Source organism: Mobula birostris, chromosome 14, assembly GCF_030028105.1.
Source record: "Mobula birostris isolate sMobBir1 chromosome 14, sMobBir1.hap1, whole genome shotgun sequence".
NCBI lineage: Eukaryota > Metazoa > Chordata > Chondrichthyes > Myliobatiformes > Myliobatidae > Mobula > Mobula birostris.
Genome location: NC_092383.1, coordinates 13805237 through 13824357, shown reverse-complemented (window position 1 = coordinate 13824357; position 19121 = coordinate 13805237). Strand labels below are relative to the sequence as shown.

At 38.8% G+C, this 19121-nt stretch overlaps 1 protein-coding gene across 2 annotated transcripts in view; it reads right to left on the bottom strand.

Moving 5' to 3' along the window:
• The window catches only part of LOC140209707 (monoacylglycerol lipase ABHD2-like), a 91415-nt gene that overhangs the window by 10446 nt on the left and 61848 nt on the right, over positions 1 to 19121 (bottom strand). For both annotated transcript variants that reach the window (XM_072278118.1, XM_072278117.1), the window contains exons 7-10: positions 17064 to 17156; positions 13058 to 13171; positions 10653 to 10722; positions 8871 to 8955 (exon numbers count right to left, since the gene is read on the bottom strand). In XM_072278118.1, the coding sequence (XP_072134219.1) occupies positions 8871 to 8955; positions 10653 to 10722; positions 13058 to 13171; positions 17064 to 17156 (362 nt within the window). The remainder of the gene's footprint in view (positions 1 to 8870; positions 8956 to 10652; positions 10723 to 13057; positions 13172 to 17063; positions 17157 to 19121) is intronic.

Genomic DNA, 19121 nt, shown 5'->3' with positions numbered 1-19121 from the left:
AATCAAATAATGGAGTAGACTTGATGGGCCAATGGCCTAATTCTGCTCCTATTGTCTTAATGTCTTCAGATCACCAACATTCCAAGTTAAAACCTCATGTTGTGTCAAATTAGAGGATCTCAACTGAGGAACTAGGAGTTGCTTCAGAATGCCTATCAAATGGGAGGCAGAAACCTTGGTCATTATCCAATAACATCTGCCAGAATGTTTGCTTATGCATGGTAGGCAGGGACAAATTGAGCCAAGTTGTGATGGCAGCGGGAGAGTCAATAAGAGGTTGAAATCCCACACAAATATAAATTAAACCTTCAGTTGCATTTAGTGAAGCATGTGCTTTGCACAGTTTATCAAGTACCATCTTTTAAAATAATGTTTCAGATGCTGAGGCTTTATAAGACATTAGTCGGACTGCACCTGGAGTACTGCCAACAGTTTTAGGCCCCTTATCTAAAAAAAGACTGTGCTGGAGTGGCAGAGAGGACTCATGGGCTGAATGGACAATTCTGCTCCTATGTATTATGGTCTTAATCCAAATAAACAGTATGATGCATCACAAAGTTAAACACAAAACAATTCTATTTAACTTTAAGTTACTCCAGCTTCTGAATACATCCACTTTAAAAGATAAAGAACTGTGGCAAAAAGTGTAGAATATTTGTTCAGGAGATGGTGCTGAAACCAAATATTTACCAACAGCATTAATTGCTTGATGGCTTCTTAGTCAATCAGCACAGTGTGAGTGCAAGGTAACTAAACAATCATAAAAGAACTCTAGAAGTCACCAATGCTGAATAGTGTTTTTCACTGATCAAGCCCTGTTTCTGTGTACAAAACAGGAAATCAACTGCTCTGCTGATGCAGTTGAGAAGCTTCATTGGTTTTAAACAACATCTTTGTTCTAAGAGGGGAGTTATGTTTACTGCAGGCAAAATCAGATTGGACGATCAAAGATACAACTAAAGGATCAAAATATTTTCCCACAAGCTTTGAACAACGATGAAAATGAAGTTTTGTGCCGTAGATGTCACAGTATTTATATCACTCAGTAAACAGCAGATTTGACCCGCATTTTAACAAATTTGTTTTCTTCTACAATAAATGGCTTCTAGGAATAAAACACAGTTAGGATAAATATTTTACACTTTTACAATAACCCAAAGACTGCAAAAGGATGGGGAAAATTGAGCAGCAGCCACAATCATATGAATCTCCTAATTAACAATACATTCAGTCCCCAGGTTATGAAAGGGCTCAGTGCCTAAGAATTGTCTATATACTGATTTCTCCACAAATCAGAAACCTACATTTTCAATGATAACTCAATTGTAGTGCTTGACATACACTTACCGTGGTTCATTTATTGAACATTCATTTTAACACTACTCATAATAAAGCAAATAGAATTTAAGCTCTATCTGATTTTTCATGAATTTCACAACATATTATTATTGTTTCCTTGAAAATGCTTTAAAAAATTATGGAAGGATTTGCTTAGTCACTTCATCCAAAACCTGGGGAAATTTTGCATCTTTCCACTTTGCCAGAGTGGCTTCTCCCTGAATATCTCTCAGGGTTGTGGCAGAAGAATGAAGTCCTTTCACCATTCAATAGGTTTCAATGAGGTCACCCCTCATTCTTCCAAATTCTAATGAAATCAGGCCCAGAGCCATAAAGTGCTCTCCATATGACAATCCATTCAATCCCAGAGTTATTTTTGTGAACCTCCATTGAACCCTCTCCAGTTTCTGCACATCCTTTCTAAGACAAGGGCCCCAAAACTGCTCACAATACTCCAAGTGAGGCTCCACAAAAAAAAGTCTCAACATTACATCCTTGCTTTTATATTCCAGTCCTCTTGAAATGAATACTAATATCACATTTGCCTTCCCCACCAGACTCAACCTACAAATTAGCCTGCACAAGGACTCTCAAGTCAGTTTTGCATATTTTCTCCCCATTTAGAAAACAGTCAACCCTTTAATATCTTCTACCAAAGTGCATGACCATAGACATCCCGACACTGTATTTCATCAGTCACTTCTTTTACCATTCTCCTAATCTAAGTCCTTCTGTAGCCTCTCTACTTCCTCAAAACTGCCTGCCTCTGACCTATCTTCATATCATCTGCAAACTTTCTAACAAAGCCATCAATTCCATCATCCAAATATTTGACATATAATGTAAAAAAAATCAGTTCCAACACAGACCCCTGTGGAACACCACTAATCACCGGCAGCCAGCCAGAAAAGGTTCCCTTTTTTCCCCACTCCTAACCTCCTGCCAATCAGCCACTGCTTTATCTATGCTAGGGTCTTTCCTGTAATACCATGAGCTTGTGGCTTGTTAATCTGTCTCATGTCAAAGGCCTTCTGAAAATCCAAGTAACACCACATCAACCGATTCTCCTTTGTCAATCCTACTTGTTATTTCTTCAAAGAACTCCAATGGATTTTTCAGGCAAGATTTTCTCTTGAGGAAACCATGCTGATTATAGCCTATTTTATCATGTGCCTCCGAGTACCCTGAGACCTCATCCTTAATAATCAACTCCAACATCTTCCCAACCACTGAGGTCAGACTAACTGGCCTATAGTTTCCTTTCTTCTGCTTCTCTCCCTTCTTGGCGATTAGAACACCATTTACAATTTTCCAGTCTTCCAGAACCATTCCAGAATCCAGTGATTCTAGAAAGATCATTACTAATACTCCCACGATCTCTTCAGCCACCTGTTTCAGAACCTTGGGGTGTACACCATCTGGTCCAGGTGACTTATCTACCTTCAGACCTTTCAGTTTCCCAAGACCCTTCTCTCTAGTAATGGTAATTTCACACACTTCATGACCTCTGACACCTGGAACTTCCACCATACTGCTAGTGTCTTCCACGGTGAAGACTGATGTAAAATACTTATTCAGTTCATCCACCATTTCCTTGTCCCCATTACTACCTATCCAGCAGTCCAATATCCACTTTCACCTCTCTTTTACATTTTATGTATCTGAAGAAACTTTTTGTTTCCTGATTAATATTATTGGCTAACCTACTTTTGTAATCAGTCTTTACCTTCTTAATGCTTCTTTAGTTGGCTTCTGTTGGTTTTTAAAAGCTTCCCAATCCTCTAACTTCTGACTTATTTTTGCTCTATATACCCTCTCTTTGGCTTTTATGTTGGCTTTGACTTCTCTTGCTAGCACCAGTTGTGTCATCTTGCCTTTAGGATACTCCTTCCTCTTTGGAGTGTATATATCCTGTGCATTCTGAAAATTCCAGCCATTGCTGCTCTCCCATTATCCCTGCCAGTGTTCTTTTCCAATCAATTTTGGCCAACTCCTCTCTCATGCATCTGTAACTCCCTTTACTCCACTGTAATACTGATTCATCTGACTTCAGCTTCTCCTTTTCAAATTTTAGGGTGAATTAGATCATATTATTACCACTTTCTCCTAAAGGTTCTTTTAACTTAAACTCTAATCAATTCTGGTCATTACTCAATACCCAATCCAGAACAGCTGATCCTCTAGTGGGCTCAACCACGAACTGCTCTGAAAAGCCATCTCATAGGGATTCTAGAAATTCTCCCTCTCGGAATCCAGCACCAACCTGATTTTTCCAATCTACCTACATATTAAAATCCCCCATGACTACTGAAACATTACCCTTTTGGCATGTATTTTCTATCTCCCATTGTAATTTGTAGTTCACATCCTTACTACTGTTTGGGAGGTCTGTACACAATTCCCATCAGGGTTTTTTTTTTATCCTTGCAGTTCCTTAGCTCTATCCTCAATGTATCCTTGGACATTAAACTCCCAGCTATAGACTTCTATCAGCCATGAACCAATGAAGTGGCACAATAACAAAGGCAAGCTTACTATAGACCTGTATCAAACAAGGCTGCATTACAATCACCACATTATTTGGTCCATTGCTGCACCTCACATCCTATAAGCTTCCTAGTGGGATTGAACTAATCCACGGAAACTGTTATATTGGGAAACTAATGGGGAACTGTTCAACCTATGTCACTTCTATTTCAATGGTTAAACTGCAATATGCAGATAATGCTTAAATTTAAGCAATGTTTGCTGGCAAGCTTCAGCTAATCATCAACTTGTTCATGGAGGCATGAGAGGAGCATTATAGTCAAAAACTGCAAACCTTAAAATCTTAAATGGAAAGTTAAACTAAATGTGCACAGCACCTCCAGGAAACTAATATGAGTTCTGTTCAAATTTAAATTTTAGGCCCACAGTCTTTAGGCATTGATGATTATTGTCTCTTTGTAACTGTTAAATAGAGGAACAGGAATGGGCTATTCAGCATTTCAGATCTGCTTCTCAACTTAATCAGGTCATGAACAATCTATAGGTAACCCTACTGCAATGTAAATTTTGCAATATTTTTACATTAGCCGACAAAATCTATCCACATCAACCCTCAAAAACTTCAAATTTACACTGGTATCCAATGTAATTACCTATGGATAGTTTTAACGTAAAATCACCACTTATTTGGAAAACAATGAATATATTTTATTGACTCTAGCAATTCAGGTGTCTTGAATAAATCACCTTTTTGTTTAAATTTAAAAGAATGTTAACAGAGTTTATGTAACTTGCTTGCAAAACTTAAACCATTAAATTATGAGAGCAAGTAATCCAGATGATCCGGACTCCGTATCTGAAGCAGCATCTCCACAAGTTAGAGATCCAAACCCCTTAAGAATAAGGCCAATGATTTAATTAGCATATTTTGATTACTTTAGCATTCTGTATTAACTATGAGAATCATATTGGACACTATGCTAATATTTCCCAGCAAATAAAGAAAGCCTTTTGTTTACTTGTATCTACACAGTATGCTGAAGTTTTGCCCATATTTAATTAGTCTCACTCTCTCTAATTTTCTGCTTCTGCCTAAATAATCGCCCTTCTAAATTAATGCCCACTATAAACTCGGATTTTTAATTCTTTCATCAAGTTACTAATATAAAAACTGGAAGCCTGAAATAGATCATTGGGGAATGGTATTCAATGTAACGTGTCAATCACTAAACAGACCTTTTATTCTGATTTACCTTTCCTACTTCCCAAATAATTACCAATGCATGTTACAAGGTTTCTCTCAAGTTTGCCAAATATCTCAGTAAAACCTCATGAAGTAAACCAGACAACCATAATCTATCCTAAATATATTTTGTATAAACATATATAAATAGACATATATACAATACTGTGAAAAATCTTAGGCACATATATACATAGCTAGTGTGCCTAAGACTTTTGCATATTACTGTATTTGTCAACATGGAGAATGAGCTTGTAAATCTGGCGGGAGCAAAGGATGTTGAGACTGGCAAGGGTGGAGCACTGCGGGAGGGGGGTGGGACAGGTGACAGAGAAGGACTGCTGGGTTGAGGCGATGGAGCAGGCCCAGACACATCCAGCCCCGAGACACCAGGCAAGGTCACTTGATTCCAAACGATTCGTTTACTAATCATGACAGAATGCCTTAGGCGCTTCCCGCTCCCTCCCCTTTCTCTCCCTTCCCCTTTTCCCAACATGATTCCCCTCTCCCTGCCCCATCCCATTCTCAGTCAACAAAAGAGACCCTTATCAGAATGCAGTTTATTATCACTCATATATGTAATACATTTTATTTTTTGTTCACAGCAGCAGCACAGTGCAATACATAAAATGACCACAGTACTGTGCAAAAGTCTTAGGCACCTCAGCAATACCTATGTGCCTAAGACCTTTACACAGTGCTGTATATATACAGAACACAGATCACATTGGTTTGACAAAGTCATCTTCACTTCATAATCTTAACCTGATTTTCCTCTTTCAGATTGTCAACCACACATGCTTCTCTAGATGCTTTTAAAATATTTAAAATTGACTGAACACAGCCACTCTGTCCTGATTGTTAACACATTTTGCAACAGAATGTTGTCATCTACAATCTATGTTGCAAAGATGGAACATAACCACTGTACAAGAGCACTTAGCCACTTACTACTTATCGAATAAATGAATTCCTGCCCGTGCAGAGAAAGAGTTCACAGCAGTCGAATGTCTCTGCTGTTTAACTGTATTCACTAATTCAATTTGCTACAATCCAAAGCTGTTACAGTTGAAAAATACACTCAATATATTTTCCAGTGCATCTCCTGTACCTAATAAAGTGGCCAATGTGTGTTTGTGATCTTCTGCTGCTGCAGCCCATCCACTTCAAAGTTTGATGTGTTGTTTGTTCAGAGGTGCTCTTCTGCACATCACTGCGTGTGGCTACTTGAGTTACTATTGCCTTCATGTCAGCTTGAACCATTCTGGCTATTCTCCTTTGACCTTTCTCATTAACAAGACATTTTCACCCACTGAACTGTCCCTAGGGAGATATTCTTTTTTGTTTTTTTGCACCATTCTCTGTAAACACTAGAGACTGTTGTGCATGAAAATCCCAGGATATCGGCAGTTACTGAGGTACCCAAACCACCCAGTCTGGCATCAACTTAGATCACATCTCTTCCCCACTCTGATGTCCGGTCTGATCAACAACTGGATTTCTTGACCACGTCTGCATCCTCTTATGCAATGAGTTGCTGCCACATATTTGGCTAATGAATTATTTGAATAACAAGCAGCTGTATCTACTAAAGTGGCCACTGAGTGTATATACTACTCTGATCCTAGTTCAACTTGTGACAGTTCCATAAGTGTTATCATTACTAATTCATATCTTAAGGGGTTTCTAAACCAAAAACATATGTGTTTCACTGAAAACATCCTCTTGCTGACAATTTGACTTTACATCATCATCCAATATTCTACTATGGTCTCGCAATTGACCCCAGTCACAAACAAATTAACTGACAGCCACTGACTAATGCTACATTTTGGCTGCTGAAAGTTATGCTTGATGTCTGAATTATAGGATAACAGCAAATCATTATGTTCAATTACTGCTTTGTTACATCTGTTACAAACATTTCATTGGCAGAATTCAACCAAAATTTCATTGACTGCTGGGTGTTAAGAAGTGGATCAAGTTTATTTAAATACTAGACATGTATTGCAGCAAAACATTTGAAAGGCTTGAAGCCTATAAAATCAGAATCAGGTTTAATACCACTGGCATATGTCGTGAAATCTATTAACTTCGCAGCTGCAATACAATACATGATGATATAGAAAAAAACTGAATTACACTAAGTATATGTATGTCAAATAGTTAAATTAAGTAAGTAATGCAAAAACAGAAATAAAAACATAGTGAGGTAGTGTTCCTGGTTTCAATATCCATTTAAAAGCTATTCCTGAATTGTTGAGTGTGTGCCTTCAGGCTTCTGTACCTCCTTCCTGATGGTAGCAATGTGAAGAGGTTACGTCCTGGGTGGTGGGGGTCCTTAATGATGGACGTTGCCTTTTTGAGGCATTTGTAAAACCAAGTACAAATATTACAAGTGCAGATAAGTTATTTTAGTAAAGAATGATATTAGGTTCTTTGCATGGCAAGGTTTACAACTTGGAATAATGGCAACAATTAAAATGCTGATTTACCAGCCTACAGTCCTTAATTAACCCTGTGTTGCAAAATTAGCACCATTCTTCCCAATTTCCTTTCAGTATCACACACAGTGTCCTGTACATATAAAGTTCATTCACTGGATGCATGTAATTGTACAACTGGTAACTGCAAGCATTTGTATACTTTAACCAACAGAAGGCGCTCACAGGCCATTACAGCAGGAAAAAAAAAGCTTATTAAAGATCATACCATTTTTGTAGAGGGTGGAAATTAAATCAGTCTCGAAAATCAAGCAGCGAATACTGGGATAGACCCCTCTTTTAGCATCTTACTGTTATTATATATTACTTTGAGCCCAATGGGAGCATGTAACAATGTGAAAAACAACTAAGAGATTCTACAAATGCTAGGAACTCACAGAACACACAGAATTTACTGGAAGACTGTCCAGATGCTGCCTGACCCACTGAGCTCTTCCAGCATTTTCTGTGTGTTACGTAACTGCCTGTAATGGAAGGTGTGCACTTCTTCCCTCTACCTTCCCGATTTTCTCTTACCCATGCACAACTTTTGAACTTGACACGCCTTCCATCTAGAAGGTGCAATGCACAGTCTAAAGTGATTAGGAGGCCTAAAGCAAGCAAACCTTTGTCAAACCCTGGTTGATTTCCACTTAGGAAAGGTTGGGAGTAGAGTAGAGAAAGTTTTCTGGTCTTATCCACTGCCAGGAAACACTCACACAATCTGTGAAGTGGATCTTGAATGCACAGCCCTTTACCCCTAGTGTCAGTTATACTTTTTGTAAAGCCCATGAGATGGCTAAAAATAATATGTTGAACCTGGATTAAATTGCAATAAAACATTCTGTCAAACATAAAGGTGTAAACTGTATGCATCTCATAAGTCAAAAAGGATACAGACTGCATCTGCATTACTACATGCAGATCCATTTCAAGATCAAATCAAAGTGTTAGGCATTGACCTCTTCCATGTATAAAGTTCACGAAGCAATGAGGCTTCACCAATAACACATTCCATAGAACTGCTGAAACTTTGGTACAAAGGGCAAATTTATTCCAGTGATCCCTGGATATCCTGTCTCATACATGCCCCAAGATCTCACATGTGGATACAATAAGTCCTTCTTTCCCGATAGCTTGTGGATATTAGACGAAATGATTTGGGGAAGGAATGCTAAGGTAGTTGGATAGTTTGATTTTATGGATTTTCGATTTCTCATCTGCACAGTCTGTTAAAGAGCATTAAAGATTGATGGGTCTCTAAATATCAAGCCGTCAAAAAGGCATTCTGTTGTAAACAGCATTATTATTTAACTTACCTGCAAGTGAACGAGGAATGGTCAGCAAGCTTTCATGCACTAGGGGGTCATCTAAAGCATTCACTAGCAGTAGAGGGACCTGGATCTGTGTAAGGTACAGACATTATATTACTAATAGATGCTATTTACTGATAGGAAGAAGAAAAAAGTATCTCTCACCTTTTCATTGGCATTCAATTAAGTCTTTGTAACAGTTTTAGCCAGCGCTTCTCTCCCAAGTACAAGGGCCGCAGAAGTGATAATTCAGAACACTTAATAGCGCTTAAGAGAATGCTTTATGAAATACATGGCAAATTTGTCTTGCTTGGGCTCAAAATCCAGAATATCAGTAAAGAAGAACGTGTGAATGTTTGTTTCTCAATGTGGAAAAATAGTACTTAGATAAATATTAATTGTCTCAGGGGCTTTTTTTTGCGAGGATACCGCTGACTACGGATCAGTATTGGTAAGGCGTTTCCTCCAAGAATAGCAAGGAAAATAAGGTGAGACACAAGAGACTGCACATATTGGAATCTGGAGCAACATACTGTACAATCTGGTGTAAGAATTCAACAAGATGAGCAGCATCAGTAGTAGGGAAAAAGAACTGTCAACATTTTGGACTGAATCCCTGCATCAGGGCTGAAAGTGGAGAAGCAAAATGGCTGGCACAGAGAGGCGAAGGGTGCGGCGAGAAAGGTGGTAATTCAAATTATCTGACTTTTGCAATTTTCCCTAATGCTTAAGGTTAAATAACCTATACAATAGTAAATTTGAAGACCAATATAAAAGTTTGTTGTCGCCAGGGGCATTTATAACTAGTGTTCCAGTACTGTATTCAAATTCACCATGATGAAGGTAATTAAAATGCAACCACTGAAATCATCATTAACATTCATAAAGAATATGCATTATTCACATGTGCATAAGCATCAACACCTGCATTTTGGAAGATAAGCATTACACCTGGTTAAATCAACTTTTGTTTTTAAACAAAAGAATTGGGAAATGAAGAAAACAAAACCTCTAATCCTCTTTACCTTAAACAACAATTCTAAGTGGGCACCCCACAGCTCTGCCTAGTCCATTCTCCAGAAAAGTAAACATAAATTTAACAGTTGCAAGACAGACTTGCAACACACTTTCTGGCTAGGGATTAAAAAGAGTGATTTAAATACAGTTCTTACGTCAATAGCACACAATGCTTTTGAAACAATTTAGACATGTGTAACATAACCTAGTGCTTTCCATCACCTGTATGGAATTGTACTCGAGCTGAGAGATGACAAGTTCTGGGAGCCACAAAAAAGCTTCAGGACACAGTTTCACACATAAAAGTTGCTGGTGAACGCAGCAGGCCAGGCAGCATCTCTAGGAAGAGGATACCACTTTTATGTGTGTGGCTTGACATTCCAGCATCTGCAAATTTCCTCGTGTTTGTCAGGACACAGTTTTCCAAGCCGGGTAGTTCTGTAATTGTTCCACTGAACACTGTGGTTTGTGTTTCAGTTTGCATTTGACCCATGGGCATGCTGAAGAAGCAGGTAGCATACATGTGCCTTTGAGGAATGTTGAAGCCTGAAGGGGCAATGCTTGGGTTTTAAATTATCTATCGCCGAGGACAAATAGGAAACGGTGGGGTAAACTGCTGCTGCCTGTCATAATCAGGGCTAGCTTGCTGAATACATAAAATGTTTCGCTCTTTAGAATATTACATTAGCAAGCTTTTATTGAATTTGGGGAATTCAATGCATAGCACAAAGCAAAAACCATTACAAATTAAAGCAGAATCTAGTAACTTACATTGTGAAGATAGTGCATACAGCTTTCTTGCTCATAATATTCTTTTAGTGTGTTATAGCCATGGAACTTTCTGAAATAGACAGATAGTATTGTAGACTCAAAATGCACCAAGCAGAATTGCTAGTTATTTTGATATGTGGGTAGGTAGATAGCTAAATAGATAGATAGATACTTTACTGATCCCAAAGAAAATTACAGTCATAATAGCATTACAAGTGCACAGATATAAATACTTGGAGAAGTGGAAGGAATAAAAGTTACTGCAAACAGTCTAACAGGAGAGGTCATCACTTCCCCGGCTATAGGTTGACTCATTATAGAGCCTAATGGCCGAGGGTAAGAATGACCTCATATAGCATTCTTTAGAGCAGCACATTGCTGATGTTCTGGTAATTCATTTTTATACATTGTGTATTTTACATGTTACAATAAAAGTATACATTCAATTAGAACAACTAGAAGTCAAACACACAATGTCTAAGAATGAATTACTGGAATATTAGCATCTCCCTATATAATCACAATCCGTGTATTTACTGGGTGAACTAAGAGAATTAATAGAATTAAGAAAAGTTATTTAAGCTTCAAGATTCACACCGATGACACAAGACAAGATATGATAGCATGGTTTTAAAAGTTGTTCAGGTTTATACACAATGGCCAGGAAATCAAAGGAACAATTAACGCCGTATTGTCATAGAACACTACAGCACAGAAACAGGTCATTTGGACCACCTAGCCCCTGCCAAATTATTAATCTGCATAGTCCCATTGACCTGCACCTGGACCATAGTCCTCCATAGTCCTTCCATCCATGTACATATCCAAAATTCTCTTAAATGTTGAAAACAAACCCGCATCCACCATTTCTGCTGTTAGCTTATTCCATACTCTCACAACTTCTGTGTGAAGAAGTTCCCTTAAACATTTCACCTTTTGCCCTTAACTTTGAACGGCTTCCATAATTTTCTTTGTTTTGTAGCTGTCTGGAGAAGACGAATCTCAGAGTTATATTCTGCCTACATACTTTGATAATAAATGCACTTTGAACTTTTTAACCCATGACCTCTCGTGCTAGTCCCACCCAACCTCAGTAGAAAAAGCCTGCTTGCATTTAGCCCACCTATAGCCCTTATAATGGGTCCGGATTTAAATCCAGCTGGCTCCTTGCACAAGGTCCACTTGTGCTGGGTTGAGCATCAAGCTAGCAACTTGGTAAAACAGACAAACGCTAAAGAAACAGCAAAGTTGACGTCCTATGCACCAAATAAGGCACAGGAGGAACATATCCCGCATAGTGTTGTGCACCTCTACTAAATCTCCTCTCATTCTCCTCTGGGGAATATAACATTAACCTATTCAACTTTTCCTTATAACTGAGGTCCTCAAGTGCTGGCAACATCTTTGTAAATTTTCTCTGCACTGTTTCAATCTTATTTACATCTTTCCTGTAGGTAGGTGACCAGAACTACAAACAATACCCCAAATTACATCTCTCCAACATCTTATACAACTTCAACATGACATTCCAACTCCTGTACTCAATACTTTTGATATATGAAGAACCATGTGCTAAAAGCTTTCTTTATGACCCTATCTACCTGTGACACCACTTTCAAGGAATTATGGACCTGTATTCCCAGATCCCTCTATTCTAATGCCCTATTGCTCCCCATGCAAGTAGTACCCTGGCTTGTCCTCCCAAAGTGCAACACCTCACACTTGTCTTCATAAAATTCCATCTTTATAGCAAAGGAACAGTTGAGAATTTCAAAAGATGAGACATACTGGACAGGGGGTGATGCTATAAAGGTGGAAACTTTTTTTAATTTTAATTTAGAGATACAGCACGGTATCAGACCCTTCTGGCCCAGCGAACCCACGCTGCCTAATTACACCCATGTGACCAAATTAACCGACTAACCCCTATGTTTTTGGAATGTGTTAAGAAACCGGATCACTCAGAGGAAACCCATGAGGTAATGGGGAGAAAACACAAACTCCTTACAGACAGTGGTGGAAATGAACCCGGGTTGCTCTATATAATTTATCATGAAAAGTTGATTTTTGAAGTATAAAAGAAAACTTAATCTACTATAGTCAATAAATAAATTAGTGAACCAAAAGATGCAAGTCCAAAGGAGTAATCTCCTCAACCATTTATTGAATAAAATACTTAAGGTTAACTTGTACTGGCATCTAGGATTTGAAAGAGTACAGTGGTTTTGCTTTCAGGTTTTTCATTGAAATTCACGGGCACTTCGATATCCATCTGAACATGCACCTCCATCTATGTAGCACTCCCTTCATAATTTGCTGGAGTATCAATTTAGATTAATAGGCTGAACTTCTATAGAGATGGTAAAGCACAACCTGCAGTAGCACAGAAATAGATTGTCACTTACCTCATGATGTTGTCATCAATGTGCATGAGGGAAGTTGCTGTGTAAAGTTTGCTGAGATCTACATCTACCAGAGCATTAGGTGATTTGCAACCATTTTCTCCAAACAATATTTTTCTGCAACAAAATATTAAAACCAAGAACAGAATATTATGCATTAATATTCACAGAAAACAATTGAAAAAGTCTAAGATCATAAACAGATATTAACCACTAAGACCAGATAATTCCAGATCTATAACATCAACGTCAACTTTATTTCAATTCAACTGCTGCTGAAATCCTCGTACTTGTCTCTATCATCTAAAGAAATGACTATTCCAAAGTTCTTCAGGACCCATTTCTCTCATTCTACTCTCTACAAATATGAAGCCAGTTGGCATTAAAAACTTTGCCAACAGTGTCTTAAGTCTCACCCTCACCATTCACCATCTTTGTTTTTTTTCCCCCTTCACGGTGTTCAGTGGAGCTCTCTCTCACATCTCCTCCATTTTCTGGACTTTTGCTTTCACAATCCTTCCTTCTCCAAACAGAACAGAGATGGAGATCCTCTATTCTTCATCCTACTGCATCCAGCACTCACTCACCAGGTGTAAAACCTTAACTGTCCCTGCACAACATCCGTTAAATGGTCTTTCCTGTTCTGTTGATTATTATTGAATCTGTTCATATCTCCATATTTATTTAAGTTTGTTTGATATTTGTTCATGTGACTGTTCTGCTAATTGTCGATTGCTCATGTCTGTTCGCACTATTGCCTTGCAAATGTGTATTGATATTGTGTAGTCTGTTATGGTATTGTTCTATGTTTTATCCTTGCCACCAAACCACTATCAGTTCTGGTATGTTTCCTATACTGATAATAAAGTGATTCAGATTCTGCTTGCACTTGTCATTTCTGCCTGCTCATAAAGGAACCCACCACTAGCTATATCTTCACCTTCACCTTCCACAGTAAAGCTTGTTCCTAAACCTCCTCCTCACCAGGGGTGAAACAGACCTTCCACGCAATCCAAAAAAATTAAATGCTCCTCCAACAACTTCACTCACTGCTGCAATGTAGCCTCACCTTCATTGGCAAGACCAAGTGAAGACTCCACAACTGGTCTGCAAAGCACCTGTGCTCTGCCTGCAATGCCCACCTGATCTCCCAGATGCATGCTATTTCGATTTCCCCTTCTCTTTCCTACACCACCGAGTGTTCTCAGCCTTCTCCTAGCCAAATTGAGGCCCAATGCAAATTCAAACAGCACCTCAAATCTGACTGGGTAGTCTACAACTCAGTGGTATAAACATTGAAAATGTTGAATTTTCCAATTACAGGCAAGCTGTAACTCCATTTGTTGCCACCTATGAATCCACCCACAGTCCTCCCACTTTATACCATTTCCCTCAGCAGCCCACTCCAGCCCCTACCACCTATTTTTATTCTCCCCCAGTGACTTCCTGGTATTGTCAACCTACTACACATACTTCACCATTGCATTCTTTCCCAGATCTGGTTCCATCTCCCCCTTGTTAAATCCCATTCACCTTTCTTACTTACCAGATTTCAGCAGTGATGAACATTGAGTCCTTGCTTGTTATCCTCCAGTCCTGTCTCCACCTCAATCTCCCCTCCTTGACCTGATTCCATTTGCTCATTTCCTCCTGACTGCTTCATGCACACCTCTGTCTCCCAGCTCCATCCTTCCCCCACCCGCCTCCTGCTGTCCATCAACCCTCACTCTTCTTCAGTCCACCGATCACCTCTCAGACCCTGTCTCTTCCTTTCACTTGTCCTGTTTGTATTAGGTGTCTTCCAACAGATGCAACCCATTCAGTTCCTCAAGTTTGCTGTTTTGCTTTTTGTACTATTATTTATTGTGTGGTGGGGTGGAGATATATCTCTATCAAAGGAGGTAGCCTGCATGTCACCCGTGGGCAAAGTGTGGCACCTGCTTAACACCCACCCCGCCTTATCAGGGTTACATGAAGCCACGGGAGCAAGTGGTGGATGGTCATATGAGCAGCTGGTGCATATCACAAGTCCTGGCTATGTGACCACTGGCGCCAGGCAGACAATCACTGAACAGTATTGATAATGGCTGGGGTCACCTGTCTTGTGAAGATACTGCCCAGAAGGAGGCAAGAGCAAATAGCTTCTGCAGAAAAATTTGCCAAGAACAATCTTGGTCATTAGACCATGATTGCTTACGTCATACAACATGGCACATAACGAACAAACTTTTATTTGTACTCTTTTGATGTTGCCTATGCAATTCCTTAAAGGAGACGATAAAATGAAATTCTTTGCTGATTTTAAAATCTAATTTCTATTCTACATAATACAGCCTTCTCATAAAATGAGTATACCCACCACACTTACACATAAACCTCCTTGTTTCTTCATAGTCAGCAGTAGTTACATTAACCAGCATTGATTAACATCTCAAACAAACAACCTTGGCTCCTTCTTCCCAGTCATTCCAGCCCTGGCCAAGCCAAAATTAGTGGCAGTAAAATCTCAACAAATATAGCTACCAGGTTAGCAAGAAATCAGACAGCCACACATTGATGCCACCGGGTCTGTGGAAGAGCCAACAGTCATATATTTTAAGAGCTCTTGGTTCCCATAAGAAATGGTTTTAGTAGTTGATAGAGATGCAACTTTATAAAACTGAGCTCTAAGGAATCTTTTTTAAAACTATAAATGACATCACAAAAAACAATACTGGAAGTTACAAAATAATTTTCCATTTGCATTGTCAAAAAACATTGCACTGGCACAAGCAACAATGAGTGCTAATAAGGCAATACTATTAACACCAGCAAGGTAAACTTGCCCAAGCTAATGAACGGAAAAATTGAAGTATTGCCAAATCCAGCAAGTTTACTTTTATGTTACTATTCTTCGTGAATTGTACACTCCGTACCCACTTTTGGGTACAGTTGCTCCTTAATGCAATATTTTATCAGCCAATCATGTGGCAACAGACGTGGTCAATAGGTTCAAACCAAACATCAGAATGTGGAGGAAATGTAAATTCAGAGGAAACCGGCCAGACTGGTTCAAACTGACAGGAAGGTGACAGTAACTCAAATAACTGCGCATTACAACAGTGGTGTGCAGAAGAGCATCTCTGAATGCATACCAGATTGAACCTCGAAGTGGATGGGATACAGCAGCAAAAGGCCTTGACCACTTTTATTAAGTTCACTAATAAAGTATATCAAATAAAGTGGCCACTAAGTGCACAATATGTCTGAGGATCAGAAGAACCAAGATGACAGTAAGTACAATATAAAACTAGCTTACGATAAAGTGCTCTTGAATATGAAAATGTACATTAAATCTGCTTTATAAATTACAGATCAAAGTAGAACTAATGGGTAAACATAAAAATCTGTGTTGTCAAGTTCAGGTCCTCCCCGGCTTACAAACACCCCGGTTACGTTCAGCCCATACATACAGGTGACCAGCAGGATGGATTTTCTAGTTGTTATGGGGCTGCAGGCCTTTTGGAATTTTGCCACATCAAACCCAAGAAGAATACATCCAGGTCAGTGGCAGTGTCCTTTTTTAAAACCATCAGTAACATTAAAACCTTGTCTGCAGTAAAATCTTTTCTTAAACCATTAGCCAGATACAGGCCCGGGCTAAAATTCTTTACATTAGCTTTATTATTAGGAATGGAAAAATAACATTTAAAATGCTTCTCCAAGACTATCTATTCCTCTGGGATATCTCACCTCTGCAGGCATCTTATTCCATGTTGTAACTCAGTTCACAGTCAAATTTCAACTTGTGAAAAGTTCAGGTGACAAAGAGTTCTCAGGAAGAGAACCTTGCCATAAGTAGGGAGGACTGGGGAGGACCTGCAAGCTTCCCCTTCAGTGAGCACATAATTATGCAATAACACTTTACTAATTGGCTGCTACATAGGTTGCTCTTGTTCACCAAGGATCACTTAATTTTCAAATACATCTCTAATCACAAAAGAAAATTAACAATGAAAATAAAGGTCACCTGTGAAATAAAATAATCTTTTTCATGTTGTCTGCCATTAGGAAGTTGTAAAATCTCCGACACTGGTCCCACTGCAGGAAAGTTTCCTGTGCCCTGAGAAAAACAAAAACCTTAAGCATAAGGTTCAACAACATAAACACTTCCTTCATGAGGTATTATACAAAGTTGGTTCCTCCAGTAAGTTAGGAGACAGATAGAATCAGACCGCATTACAAATTTAAGAAGTGAAGTAATGTCCTATTATCTACATTTACAGCTAGCTAAAAACCTGAATTTCAATTCTCAGGAAGCTCTTCGGCACAGTCTTGACATTCCTGTCCAGGAGGCAAGCAGCAGTTTCCTGTCTATTGGACAATTAGCACTCTTGGCTTCTTCAGTACAACTTTTCTGGGTGCATCTAATCGACAGATCCTGTAATCATTATATATCCAAAATTTACTCATGACATATCCCACAAGGCTACACCTTACACTCTTGTCATTACATGGTGTGTTTTTTTTACACCAAATGATTCCTTTTAGGATAATAAAACTTTGGAGCCCTGTAACGCTTCCAAAATTCAACACCATGACTGGGTTAACTGGTTTCCCATTATTCATTTTTGACCCTACTACTGGCTTACTCAAAAGGGAACTGGTCCTCAATCTAGACAAAGGCAGCTGACACAACAGCAGACTTCATAAAAATAACCACTTCAATAAATAACTTGCAACAACTCTACTATAATTGAGGATAAGACACAGGAGCAGAATTAGGTCATTCAGCCCATCATGCATGCTCTGCCAATTCTTCATGGCTGATTTTTTATAATTCCGTTTCAATCTCATTTTCCTGCCTTCTCCCTGTAACCTTTGATGCCTGACAAATCAAGAACCTATCAAGCTCTGCTTTAAATATACCCAATGATTTGGCCTCCACAGGTATCTGTGGCATTTTATTTCATTATCTGGCTAAAGAAATTCATCCTCATTTTTGTTCTAAAGGGTTGTCCTTGTATTCTGAGGCTGTTCCCTCTGGTCCTAGACTGCCGCACTATAGGAAACATCCTCTAATCTGAGCTTGTGCCCTCTGGTTGGCAGATATTATATCAGATTAGCTTTATTTGTCACGTACATCAAAACATATAGTGAAATGTGTTGTGTGTGTCAAAGACCAACACACTCCACAAGTGTCATCATGCTTCCAGCACCAGCATAACATGCCCACAATTTTTTACCCTTAACCAGTATGCATTAGGAATATGAAAAGAAACTGGGGAACCCAGAGAAAATCCACACAGTCATAGGGAGAATGTACAAACTCTTTACAGACAGCAGCAGGAATTGAACCCAGATCTTCCAATCGCTTGTGCTGCTACACTACCGTAGGAATAGTGGTAAAATTCAAGTATTAAATAACTAATAAATTGAAAGCAGATATTGCATTAATAATCCAAAGAAATAACATTATACAAAAATGCCAGAGAAAATCAGGAGAGGTTCATATGTAGTGCAAGTACTATGGGAGGAATGACCTTCATGAAGCAGAGTTTCCATTTCTTCAAATATTTTCTAATCCATTCAATTATGCATCCAACTTATTCAGTATACATTCACAAGGGAGAAAGTACAATTTATGTACATTAGGCCAATTTTTGTGATTGGGAGTCTAAAAACAGTAACATTCCTCATTGCAGGGTCCGTACCCGACCTGCATATTTAGAAAAGTTGATTTCCGCTGTATATAATCAACCTTGCTGCAATAAAGAGAATGGCAACAACCAGATGTTTTTACTTCCAAATAATTACTTCTTGTTGTTAATTATAGAAAGCCAAACCAGAAATTGACCCAACTATGGAGTCATCTGCCGATGCATCAAAAACGCAGACTAAATGATCACTGCTCTGTATCAAATGGGGCCACACTTAATGGACTTGCATCAGCCACAGAGCTCTGAGGCAACAGCATATTTTTTTTCTACAGAATATACACACGAACAGCTGTCTATTTTAAATCTACAGACCTTGTCTCACATTCTTTTGATACATATGTAATATATAAGTACAGTTGAAGTCACAA